The sequence below is a fragment of the Pezoporus flaviventris genome, unplaced genomic scaffold (genome assembly GCF_033815535.1).
Source record: "Pezoporus flaviventris isolate CSIRO_AGI_PZ_B2104156 unplaced genomic scaffold, CSIRO_AGI_Pfla_v1 ptg000036l, whole genome shotgun sequence".
NCBI classification, from domain to species: Eukaryota; Metazoa; Chordata; class Aves; order Psittaciformes; family Psittacidae; genus Pezoporus; species Pezoporus flaviventris.
The window spans coordinates 5,547,518-5,560,891 of record NW_026892584.1 but is presented as its reverse complement, the minus strand read 5'-3'; the positions used below and the strand labels follow the sequence as shown (position 1 = coordinate 5,560,891).

The following is a 13,374-nucleotide window of genomic DNA, read 5'->3' as shown; positions in this document are numbered from 1 at the left end:
GGATGATTAGAATAATATTCTCCTTCCTTCTGAGGCTGTACACACAATGGAAATGTACACCCAAAATCTAGGTTGATGGGGGTGAAGAAACAGTTTCAATCTTACTCAAATTTCATATTGCATTATACAGCTTCTAAACAATGAATGATATACACTGGTATCTTTATGCACAACCATGAACATTCCACAATACATTTATACTTCTAAAAGACAATCCGCTTAGAAATGGCAGATGTCAAAATATAAAAATTTATCATTCAGGAGAGCTATTTCCAGTACATATTAAAAACAATACTGAATTTATTAATAGATATTTGAGAGAATACTAACTCATGAGCATGTTTCATTTAACAGAAATGTGGCTGAAATAGTGGCTGAAAAAACCCTGTTTAATGAAAAGCTAGGGGCAGTGGAAGCTGCAGGCCTCACACAGTATATATATTCTCCCTTAGTGGTGAAGCAGCTTACAAATACTGTGCTGTAAAGCAGCATTATCAGACCAACTTTACAGATGGAACTGAAATATAAATATACTAAGCATTTTGTTCATTCAAAAGTCTATGGAAATTACTAAAATATAGTCACGAATGTCCTTATTTTTTGTCTCCAACTTTAGGTAGTCTGTGAAAACCCATAATGCCATGGGACAGATTACTGAAGTTTCCTCTAAGACAAATTCATAATTTTATGATATTACATAAATTGTTGAAGACAGGAATACTATATGCATGAATAAACAAACATTTAGCATCTAATGCCTTGCCTGAATAAGTTCTAGTTAAATTAAATGCAAATCCAAAGTCAGTGACTGTCATATCTAGCAATAAAAACCTATATTAAGACACTATTCTTATCTGATAAACACGAGAAGTTATACTGTGAGGTATATACATTTTGATGTTGGTGTTATACTAGGTGGATAGGCCAGCTCAAAGTCCTGCCTGTCTGAAGGACCACAACTATCGCTGTTTCATTTTCCTTACCCAGTTGATCATGAGGAGTGCCTTTAAATATAATTCTGTAAGTGGTCAGGAACAAAGCTCCTTCAGCAGGAAGGATGTGAGGGCCTCCAAGCAGTCCTCCTGTAGCTTCCTCTCTGCCATCAGGATCCAGCAGCACACGAAGACCTTCACAAACAAATTCTTCTCCTGGCAGTAAAGTTGGTCGTAGAATTTTGGGCTGATACAAATAAATGAAAGTGTTAGTGTAATGGTGATATCAGTGTTATACCTCAATCTAGCTCTAATATTTGGCTGAAAAAACATCAAAACAAAATTGTTATGAGACAGAGTCCAAAGAAGGAGATGGAGCTTGGACTCAACTAAGAGAAATGGTTCTGAAAAAAAAGTGGGCATGCAATAGCTTGCTTATAATCAGAAGTTTGACTCTACTAGCTTCATAAGTTTGTATTTCATGAGACCAAAGCCAAGCATTTTATTTATCACTGCTGAAAATTTTCTTTCAATGTTTTGATATTTCTTTGTAACATTATAAGAGGGAAAAAATATGACTAAATTGAATGATTCTAATACTTGTAAAGAATACAAATATGTTTCATAACACTTGCCTTCTGTATTGGTGGAAGCCGCCTACTCTCACGATGGACAGCCTCCAAGGTCTCTATGTGCATTGCAACAATGCCTGGAAAGCAGTAATACCATAAATGAAGACTCGCATAATATGAAAGAGAAACTTGCAATCTAATTTAAACTCTAATATTCTGAAATTCCTAAATTTAAACATCAAAGGAATAATTACTTGAAATTCAACAGGAATTACAGTCTAGAAAAGAAATCTAACCTTCTAACTTCACTGAAAGTAACTGAAACCAAGAAGTTCATTTCTCTTACTAGGAAAAAAAAAAAGTAGAAAAAAGAAAGACTACAAACCACTCATCACAATTCCTACCAGGTATCATGCAGTGAAGACCCTTTATGTGATCCTGTGTAACACCGCTCTCTGTGCAAACCTTGTCAATAAATCTCGTGATGAAGCGTACAACTGCATTTGCAACATCATTGTTCTCAGAGTCCTCAAATCCACTTTCAGTGTCATAACTCTCTGCAACACTGCCTGCAATACTATAGACATAAATAAAGGAAATTTCAAGCATGGAAAATTTCAACTGGTGATGCAAAGGTGATACCTGGCTCGACACAGACAAGCTGTGGGGTGTTTTTTTTTCCTAGCTACAATACATAAACTTTGCTAAAAGCGTATGGTGGTGCCAAAGTTAACATTGTATTTTCACTGTTATTAACACTGTTAGAACTGTGTGGATGATGAGGTAGGAGAATTTTCCCTCCATGAATCCAGTGCAGATGGGCCCACAAGAGAAAAAAAGCCGCCTGGATGTGAACTCTACGTCTTCATGAAGTCAGATAACATTACTTGCAACCCCTGGTAAGCAAATATCCAGTTACACAGACAAAGATACATTAAATGAATATTCTGGTTGCAGAGCAAAGCATTCAAAAGCAAAAAGGCTATAAAAATAGCTTTTTATGCATCAGATAAAAGCACAAGCAGGTCAGTGGGAGATGTACTTTGAATGTCTAAAAATGCTTCCCATAATAGTATTAAGGGTCAGATTCATACAATATACACCACAACCTGTTTCCTGAGCACATCCTAATGCCTGAGACCAGAGGTGTTTAGTCAGCAGAAATTAGCAGCCATGGGAAGTCTGATACTGGTAAGAAGCCTATACTTTACGTGATGCCAGTGTTCTACAATTTTATCAGGTGGGAATTCTGACAGATCATAGGTCATAATGAAAACAATAACTAGAGAGAAAGGAAGACTATTTTATAGATTCGCATACTAAGGGAATGTAACTGGCATTTATACTCCTCCTGCCTCCTTAGTAATTTAACTTTTGCCATAGTAGTTTAGCCCTCTTGCATTACTTCAGCGCCTTTCTTCCTTGGATTCTATACAAATGTTTTCTTGATTTTAGGTTCATATACTGAGTTTTTCAAGTTACATAATGTACGGTTTGGGCTGCTTTTTCTTTCTCATCATGTATTTGCCTTCAGCATTTGCATTACTAGATTACAAATTCTTAATGTAACAGTAAAGCTTTTATGTTCCTTTAAATGGTGGCAGATTGCTCCAGATTAAGTTCTGTTATTTTAAGAGGTACTACTTTAGACTACTCTCCTTTCATTAATGAACTTAAAAAGAAGTGAAGATACTGAAATAATCTGGTATTTAGAACAAATCCTGAAAATTAAGAAGCTTTTGACAACTGTGACCCATCCTCGCTGAAGCTGTATGCCCACCTGTTTGTGACAATACTGTTGCTTCCACTCTCCCAGTCACCGGTGGCCGACGTTCTTAACAGCTTGTTCTTACTTGTATCCAGTGGTACTAGCAGGTAGACCATGAGGTTAGCAAAATGAATTGCCTGACTGAAAACTGTACTTTCCTCATTCTGGATGAGCTCCTGCTGTGTTTGCTTATTAAGAGTTGGCCATAATCGCAACTGCTCAGCAGCCAGGTCCATTGCTGTCTTATCTTGGTCTGAACCTACAGAATTTTTCTCCTAGAAGACATGCAGAATGAAATAAAAAAAGCACAGAAAAATAAAGCTGAAACTTTAAAAATAAAACAATGTTTAGTCAAAACTTTGTTCATTATATTGTTTATTAAACTTCTTCAGTAAGTTATATATTAATATTAAAAGAAAAACCAAATAACTACACTCAATAGGGTTTAAGAAGAGTTATGATTATAGGAACTGAGCTTTGAAAGCAGTTCACTGAAATATGCAAGTAGCAAAATGTAGACAGATCTAAATAACAATTTCTTTCTAGATGAGTTTTATGCTATACAATCATCCATGTTTATTCAGAGTGGTTTACTGATTTTAACACAGTTGCTCTCATTAGCTTATCCATTTAGCTCACATAAAAGCAAGCATAAATTGGATTGAGAAGCACATTGCTTCATGCAGGTAATATTCTCCAAATTCCTAGGATGTTCAGGTGAAGCAAAGTTTTATATAAATAGTTTGCAGACCAGCTGAAACACTCATGCTTTTATATGTTGAGTCCAATTCTAGCTTTTGGTTGAAACAAGCAAGGCAGGTTGCACATAGTCAAATTGTATTATAGCCTGAGGAAGTCAGAATAAAGAAATCTGGCAGCTGACATTAGCGACATAATGCCTGATGTTAAATTATTAAAGGACTACATATGTTGTAAATGTTTTTTCTACACTAAATTTGACCAAATTTTCCATATGGACACGTGAGGTCTACAGCAGATGCTTGAGGTTCTACTGCTCTCCACATCTTTACACTGAATCGGATTTTAAAGGGGTTCCCCATACACAGTCCCACAGTCCCTTGCTCTTTATCACTCTGCCCTGGGTTCAGCAGTAGCAGTCATTTTTCTCCTTCTTAGTAGCTGGTGCAGCGCTGTGTTTTTGACTTTCAGCCTGGGAACAGCGCTGATAACACTGATGTTTTTTAGTTGCTGCTCAGTAATGTTTACTCTGACCAAGGACTTTCTGAATCCCATGCTCTGCCAGGGAGAAGAGGAAGCCAGGAGGAAGCAGAAACAGGACACCTGACCTAAACTAGCCAAAGAGGTGTTCTGTACCACAGCAAGTCATGCCCACTATATAACCTGGGGGCAGTTACCCAGAAAGGATAGATCACTGCTCGGTCAGGCTGGGTATCAGTCAGCAGGTGGTGAGCGGTTGTATTCTCTTCCCTTGTTATTTCCCTTATCATTATTATTACTGGTGGTAGCAGCAGTGGTTTGTGTTATACCTTAGTTACTGGGCTGTTCTTATCTCAACCTGTGGGCGTTACATTCTTTCAATTCTCCTCCCCATCCCTCTGAGAGCGAGGGTGAGGAAGGGGGGGAATGAGAGAGACTGCATGGCTGACTTAGTTTAAACCACGACACCCTCATACGTCTGAAATGCCTTTTCTGTTTCTCATTCTGACTCCATTGCTGGGAATATTTTACTTCCTGTCTCTACAGTGCTGCATGACTGGATAGCATACACTTTTCAGTCACACAGTTGATAATAATCATACAAGAAGAGAGATTACAAACAGCTCTTTCCTATGTGTACATAATGCTCCTTAAAAAAAAAAAAAGAAAAAAAAGAAGTTATTTTAGCATGCTGCAAGGCTTCCCATTATATTTTTGCATTAGAGATGGACTTTCATCCTAATTTGTGTTCTGGGAGATCTGTTCAATTTCACTAAAGTAGACTGAGTGACATTCAACAGAAACCACCACAGGGCTTGGTAATAATCTAACACTGGGCATGAGAACTGCTGCTAACTTAGGCTGTTCCTATAACAGAACTGTCGCTTGTTTGTAACACTGCTATACAATAAGTTACTACTCTCAGGAAGAACATATACCTTAAAGTGTGGAAATTTGTATAAAAAGCGGTTGTTTGAAAAATCACATGAGCAACATCAAGTTATACTGCTTTGCAGCTAAACATATTTTTTTATTTTTCATGTTATTTTATGCTGTTTTAATATGGCAAAAATGAAAGAAAAATACATTAAATGGGAGAAACCACAACTTACGGCTCCACAACTTAGCAGACAATTAAAAAGTGAATAAAAATACTACTTTGATATTTACTTTATAATATATTCTCCTACCTTTTGTCTCAACTGTACTGCATGGTTGTCATCTTTGGCTGAAAGGTAGAGGGAGCGAACTTGATTTTGGACATTGCTATAAAAGGTCGTTTCCCAAAACTGTTGGTTAGTCCAGATAGGATGGTCTTGCACACAGGTGTAAGCAAACTGACTAACTCCAGGTGCTAATTTCTGAAAGCAAAAACCATGCAAAATTGACGTATTAGTCCTATTATTTAATTTCCTTTAAAGGCTATGGCTTGAGAATTTAAATAAATATACATAAAATCAGTTCTACAGAATGAAATATGCAATATATACCATCTTTTGTACTGCAATATAGGAAAGAGAAATTATCTCATTCTGTGCCACTAAAGAAATTAACATGCATGAAGCCTGCATATAAATCTAATGCCAGTGCAATGTATGGCTTTCTTGATTCACAGTTAGGAAAATGAGACTGAGAGGAAGGATTCTGTGATGACAGTACAGAACACATTTTTAATATAAAACATCTTCCTTGCCAACAACATAGTATTTTTAATAACCTAGTCCTATAAAATAATATCAATATTCAAATTGATGAAATTATTTCTCATTTTATTTAAAAGTCAGAACTATGATAACTAAATTTAAGTGGCAACTAAGTCCTTCCAATACACTGTATTTGTTGCAACAGCATAAGTTTAGATAACTTGTTATTTTTATTGTTATCTACTGCACTTTATGACACAAATCCAGCTGCTGAAAGATTGCTAAATTGGATATGCTCTTTGAAGTCACAAGGGTCTAGGATCCCTGTGAGGTCTCAAACAAAACCAGAATTGTTACAGCATTACTCATTATAAATGGACCACTTTTTTCAAGTTAGGTCTACTTATATAGGTAGCACTAGTCTTCCAGTGAGTTGCTTTATATTCTTGATAACAATATACAATGACAGGAAAATTTATTTCAGTGACCTGAATCATGAAGAATAAAATCTTGTATCATGCATTCTTACTTTTTGGAAAAAGAAAAAAAAAAGAAGACCACAAAAAAAATTGTGTTGTATATCACACATAGCAAAGAAGTAGGTTATCTAAATAGCTGCTTATTATTGTATCTGTAGAATTGAAGAATAAAGTGCATTACTCAGTGCTTCATTTAATAACTTTCACTCAACACACTACTCATATCTGAAATATACACTATACCTAGAAGTTTAATTTTAATTTCATGAAAGAAATTCTTTACTGTGAGAGTGGTGAGGCACTGGAATGGGTTGCCCAAAGAAGTGGTAAATGCTCCATCCCTGGCAGTGTTTGCAGCCAGGTTGGGCAGAGCCTTGGGTGACATGGTCTAGGGTGTGATGTCCCTGCCCATGGCAAGGGGCTGGAAGATGATCTTAATGTCCTTTCCAACCTTATCTATTCTATGATTATGTTGTAAACCACTTTACTGCAATTTATATTAATAGATGTATAATTGTATATAACAGCCAGTACGTACAATATTTCCTTAGTAGGCACTCAGGTATTCAATTGGAAGGCCAGGAAATTACAACTGAAAATTTTAAAGTCTTTTTTACAAATTTCTGGTTTTGCAATTTTTCAAACTGTGTTTTCCACACTATGCTCTTCCAAGTACATCATGAACTAAAAGTCCTGATCATGTGCCATGTATTCATTCTCTATGAAAGACAAAGCTCTTTGAAATGGTATGTTTGAGAAAATTATATGTGACATGCTACTAAAATTTACCCAACTGAAATACCTTCTTGTGATAAACCATCAAAAACTGAGAAACAAAATTTTTATTTGATCATGCAGAACCTAACCAAAATTTCTTGGTAACCTGTTAAGAAATCTAAGTTCATGGAAGATTCATACTGCACTACGTATGACTTTGCTTACCCAATACTGAAACTGAAGACAGCTGGCTTGTTTAACAGATTCCCAAGTTTCAGATGTGATGTAGTTTATGGTAGCTCAGAGGAAAGGAATATTGATCACACTCTAATGGATCCTGTGCTTGATCTAGCTGTTAAATTGCAGAACAGGACAGCTCAAATAGCATCCTAGTGATCTTTGTACTGACTACTGGGGATGCCTTGACAAAACCTCAGGCACACAAAATACACACTAAGTCATGACTATGTCAAGCCTGTTAATTAGTGGGACAACTAACTGTACATGAAATCGAGTCTTTTAATTGTAAAATGAGAAAATAAAGAAACAGGAAGACTACCTCTACATTCCTGTAAAGCCATCTGCTTTACAATATTCTTTAAGAGGTGTACACATTTCATATCTTTCGCTGTTACAGGTGGGCATACAGCTGGCTTAAAATGGTTTAATTTGTTCAGCTGTGATAAATAACACAGGCCCACAGAATAGATCCGGCCCAATCATTCACCTAACTCAAAATTCAGATGCGCAAAACTTGTATTACAGAGGACTGGAGAAGACAGGTAAATCATGGAATATAAATATGGTAACACATCTTGAAAGCAATAGTTACTAGTAAGATGTATCATGACTTTTACTTTGATTTATTCTTTATTTTTGTCACTGGCAGTAATTCCCAGTCACAATACAGCTGCAAAAAGAGATGTCAGAAAAGGAAAAAAAAGGGGGGCAGGGAAGGAACGGAAAAAAAGGGGGAGAAAAACGTAAAATGTCTGTTCAAGCCTAGCTAGTTGGTACAGTTAACTCATGCCAATTTGCGTAGTAAATGCTACACAAAAGAGTGATTTGACTATCAACCTGTCCAGCTGCCTTTGATGTCTCCAACCCAAGTCAGGTAATTGTGTAAACAAATCGTGTAAACAAATTGTGTAAAAAAGGGGTGGTCTTTCTTACCTGGTAAGGCAAGACTTCCTTACCTAGTAAGGTAAAACCCAAAATAAAATAACTCATAACCCTGATTCCATAGTAATAGTGTTACAGAAATAAAACCAAAATTAATTATTTACACATGGGACAAACACAACAGGAAAGCTGAGGGGCTTTTAGATGCTCTTCCTATGTTCATAATTTAAAACCATGAACAGCCATGTACAAACCAAAATTTTTAAACAATATTTATATTCAAATATAACACAAATCAACATTGACAGTAACTTCTAGGCAAAGTAAAAATAGTTTGCAAAAGGATGAAATAAAATCCATCAAAATGCTAATAAACATTATTCTTCTTATCACCTGCATGTGTTGAAACAAATGATAAAACCTGATAGTGGCCAGAGCATAGAATCAAAGTCAGGATTTGTAGTTCAAGGCTCAGCTCTCTTGGTTATTTTAGACAAAATCACTTCGGATACTCAACTTGTTTTGGTTAGTTTGTTTGTAAAAAAGCAGTACGAACACCAGCCTTAAGAAACACACTGCTGCTTCTATGCAGTCAAAATCCAGGGACTACTAATACATGGTACAAATATAAGCATTCCATGAAGCTTGCAGTGCCTATATTCTCTACTCTGGGAGTGCTTAGTCAGCTGTTTTGACTAGAATGGAAACTAATCCAATATACTAAAATGGCCCCAATGTTTACTGTTGCATTCTAAAGAATTTGCTCAAGATTTCGCCAATTTAAGTAAAACAGTAGTTCAGTGTTTTTCATCAAGCAATACTGCATTTATAAAACAAATCTTCACCTATCTTTCCACAAGACAGCTAAACTATACCAATATGCATGCTTTCTCCCTGTCCCAATTCTGTCCCTGTCCTAATTCAATTCTGCCAGACAGAATGAATGTAGGAGGCAGCAAAATAATTTCCTACTTATAAGGGAGGATTTAGGGGCTGACAGCTTAAAAAAGACCCCAGAAGAAAATACTAAAAATAGTTCTGAACTGATAAAGTCCTTACTCTAAAGCTGTCTTATGATAGCTTAAATGAGCATTAAGGTGTAAAACGTAATAGTCAACATGAAATGAGTTAACTTCCCCAGAAGGACACTGAGCTCTTTTCAATAAACTAATGGCACTTAAAAAACCCCCAAACACTCTCATTCCAAATTATGTACGAAACAGACATTACCTATACCAAAATAATAAATCACATTCTATAGTTTGTAAAAACACAAGGTAGATTTGTGACTTGCTGTGTGTGGCTATACGCAACTTCCTGAATTCAGGAATTGTCTTTCGATTATTCCCAACATACTAAGTGGCATTGGATAATGTCTGTCCAGGACTTTTTTCTGTTCCTTGACACTGCATAACTCTGATTCTTAAAATGATATTCGTGGCTCAGTCAAAAATGTGCACTAAGTCCAAGACTCCCAAATTTACTGTAAGGTGCAGGTCTCCAGGCAGCCTCTCTATGACATAGTATTATTTAGACTGCACGTCTCTTGGCTATGGAAACAAAATGGCAAACTCAATCATTCACTATTTTTTTAGAGAAATCCAGTTTGCTTCAGAAGTTAACTGGATTTCTGTCTCCCACTTATATCCTCAGTTAACAGTTTTGGATATTTTTGGTGAGGAGAGGAAAGAAAGAGGTGAGAAGGAGCTTGCTGCTGAATGCCAAGAACAGCTTTCTTCTCAGCTCCTTGAGGAATTACTGTGCTATGGGTTATCCACTTGACCTCTGTGAGAAAGCTATTGCAACACCTGAGATATTACCTTCTTTGCACACTAAAGGAGATCACAACATTTCCCATCCTGTAGTGGTTAAGGCTCTTTCTGAAAAAGTCTGCAAGTGTAAGCTTACAGATCATCCACGACACAGCGACACTGTTAAAGGGTTAGTTATGGTGCTGCATGGATAACATCAGTCAAAAAATTCAATTCAATAAATGGTTTTCGCATGTGGTGTTATACTCAAATATATTATAAACACAAATATGGGGAAAGGTCATAAAAGTATTAAGAAAGAACTGTGAAGCTTCCACTGTTGTTTCTTAGTTTTCATTTTTATTGCTTCAGAAAAAAAAAAGGCAACATATTAAACGAAGCTGCTTCTTCAACCTGAAAACCTCAGCAACAAAAAAGAAACCAACTTGCCACCTCTTGTAACTTCAGAAAGCCACCAAAAAAGATTGTACTCAAGACTGATTTATATTTTATAATACATTAAAGCGTGAGTAGCAAACTGGTTCATTACACTATTTATCTACTATAATTTAGCCATGAAAAATAAAAGGAAGGAAGACCAATTCACTTACAATTCAGTGCTACCAAGCCACAGACAGGTACGCTAAACCAGCAGAGGGCAATAGAATTCTAGAATTTTGCAAAATTGGGATGTAATTCTGTATGGAGCTTTATTTAGTATATACATTTTCTGACAAAAGTGACTTAAACATCTAACTATTCATGATCTTTAATCCCAGATTCCTGAAGATCACATATAATTTACAATAGATTAATTAAAGCCATTCAAAATATCTCAGATTTCTCTAATGACGTACCAATACAGATAGACAGATATAGTACCGAGTTACACATAACATTAATTACTGCACTGTAACATACTCCTTTCTCAAAAAGATAACAAAAAAAATTCATGAAGTTCTGCTATCCATGGAATACAAAACTAAGGAAACTAAAATCATCTGAGATGAGGGATGTTCAGAACCAGCAAAAAACCCCAACATTTTCATACAAGAACTTCAGACCTTCATAGTTCTAAACAAGGTTAAATTCCAAGATATGGATATGCTGATTTCTTCTCCTGTCTACAGTACATCACTTTTTTTTTAAATCTATTTTCATTGTAGAGATTACCACGACTGTTCATCAAGGTTTAAATCCATTAGTTAAGTTACAGATTTCATGGATTCTCAGTTGCAGTGATGAATCCATCTGAAGAGTTTTAAATTGTAACAGAGCTATTTTGAAAATCTTCTAAAATGTCACCATATTCTTTTGGCATCAGGTGGCTCAGCAGTGAGTGTGCATCTGTGTGACTGTACTGGAATACTGTTATTGGCTCTACCCACAAAAAATAATCCTCCAGCAGCAAAGCTGTTATTCAGGTCTGCACTCAGAAACAAATAAACTCTGTAAATCTCACAAGTTTATGGTTTTATTTAGATTCTGATAGCGGTTCTTAGAATTACTGATGTCTTGATATGAAGCCTAGTTAATAATGCATCTAAGTAATCCCCAAAAGGGTAATAATTATTTTCAAGTTTTCATTCTAGTATTTCTTTAATTACTATTTTCCTTTTCCTGTGTCAACTTTCTCTGTCTTCAGTGGCAGAATTCTCTCAGAAGTTCTCTCAAGATACAGCATTCCCTTATTTGAACATCCTCAAATAGTCCTCAAGAACAGGATAAGCATAATAGTCAGAAAGGTAAAAGGGGACAATACAGAATACAAACTGCAAATTAATAAAAAAATAATACCACAGTAGTAGATTTTGTCTTGGCATGCAAATTACATATACTGCATGGTTCAGAAGGTGAAAGAGAGAGGATGAGCAAAACCATGAAGAAGAGTATCATGAAGAATTCTGAAACATAATTTCTTTAGAAAATATGAATCACCTGAAAGGATTAATATCCAAGCCTACCCCTGCATGTGTATCATGTCCTTTTGCACTTTTCACCAACATTACCCCTCACTTTTTCCTAATAAGTCAGACTGCTGTCTGGAGTTGAAACATTACAATCTCTGCTGATGTAAAGTAGCATTAGGGTTCCAATAGTGAAAGAACAGCCAAATCCAATGATGAAAGCTAATACATGTTATTTTGATACTTACTACTTCATTTGATCTACTGCAGAAAATGCTTTCTCCAGTTCTGTGTGATGTCCTCAAATTCACTGCTGTTTGTTTTAAAATAGTTATGTAAGAACAGGAACCACATAAAGTCTGCCTACATATATTTTCCTTTGTGGTTCAGCTTCTTCCATAGCACCAATATATGACACAGGCATGTTCTTGCTGGTTTTCAGGCAGGCAACTTAACATATTTCTACATTTAAGGGATTACCATTCTGAGAATGGATAAGATTAAGACAGTATCAGAAGTGGCAGAATAGAGATACAAGAAGAAAATTGGTGGAAGCAGACACAACCTCTTGCCAAGACAATAAAGCAAGTCTTTCAGGATGTGAGTTTCCTAAATTAAAGCTAGCAATTCAAGAGTAGAGAATTTTAAAGCAGAAGCAATTTCATCACAAGCACATCAGAGTAAGACAGAAATGATTAGAAGTAAATACAACAACTAGATGTAAGAATGAAAAAAATTCAGTATAGAAAGCTAATGCATTACAGAAAGTCTTCTAGCTTTACAGAAGGCTACTAGTATACTGATGCTTATGAGAGTTACTTGGGCCAATCATAGTTGTGCAAAAAAATACAAGTTAAGAAAACCTGTGTTAAATGTAAAAAAAACCCCACTAATTTTGCTTTTCAAAATTAACTGTATCATCCAGTAACGATATACGATCCCCTGGTGTTTACACAAATTCTAAAATAAAGACTAATATATTATTTGTTATAAAGTAACAGAGATACATGTTATTACCAAATATTCCACTGTTTTCCACAGTACAGCTGGATCAATATTCCACTTATTTCAGCTGATACTAGCTGCAAAATTTGCCTGATAAAGACAAATGTCAATACCTCTTCACCCATCATCACAGATATCCATATCAGCCATTAGGTAGCTTCTCTGATACAACTGATGGCTGATACAACAGACAGCACATTTCAAATTATGATGCTTCTGTTACATAAGCAACCTTAAATAGCATCTTTCTTGGAAAGACATTTGATGGCAATAGTTAAATATGATAAACAACTCTGAAT

The 13,374-nt window shown here is 35.7% G+C and overlaps 1 protein-coding gene across 1 annotated transcript in view; it reads right to left on the bottom strand.

Moving 5' to 3' along the window:
- Positions 1–13,374, bottom strand: part of SBF2 (SET binding factor 2) — a 261,395-nt gene that overhangs the window by 51,385 nt on the left and 196,636 nt on the right. Inside the window, exons 18-22 of the mRNA XM_061462974.1 lie at positions 5,642–5,812; positions 3,285–3,547; positions 1,909–2,081; positions 1,568–1,641; positions 984–1,179 (exon numbers count right to left, since the gene is read on the bottom strand). Of these exons, the coding sequence (XP_061318958.1) occupies positions 984–1,179; positions 1,568–1,641; positions 1,909–2,081; positions 3,285–3,547; positions 5,642–5,812 (877 nt within the window). The remainder of the gene's footprint in view (positions 1–983; positions 1,180–1,567; positions 1,642–1,908; positions 2,082–3,284; positions 3,548–5,641; positions 5,813–13,374) is intronic.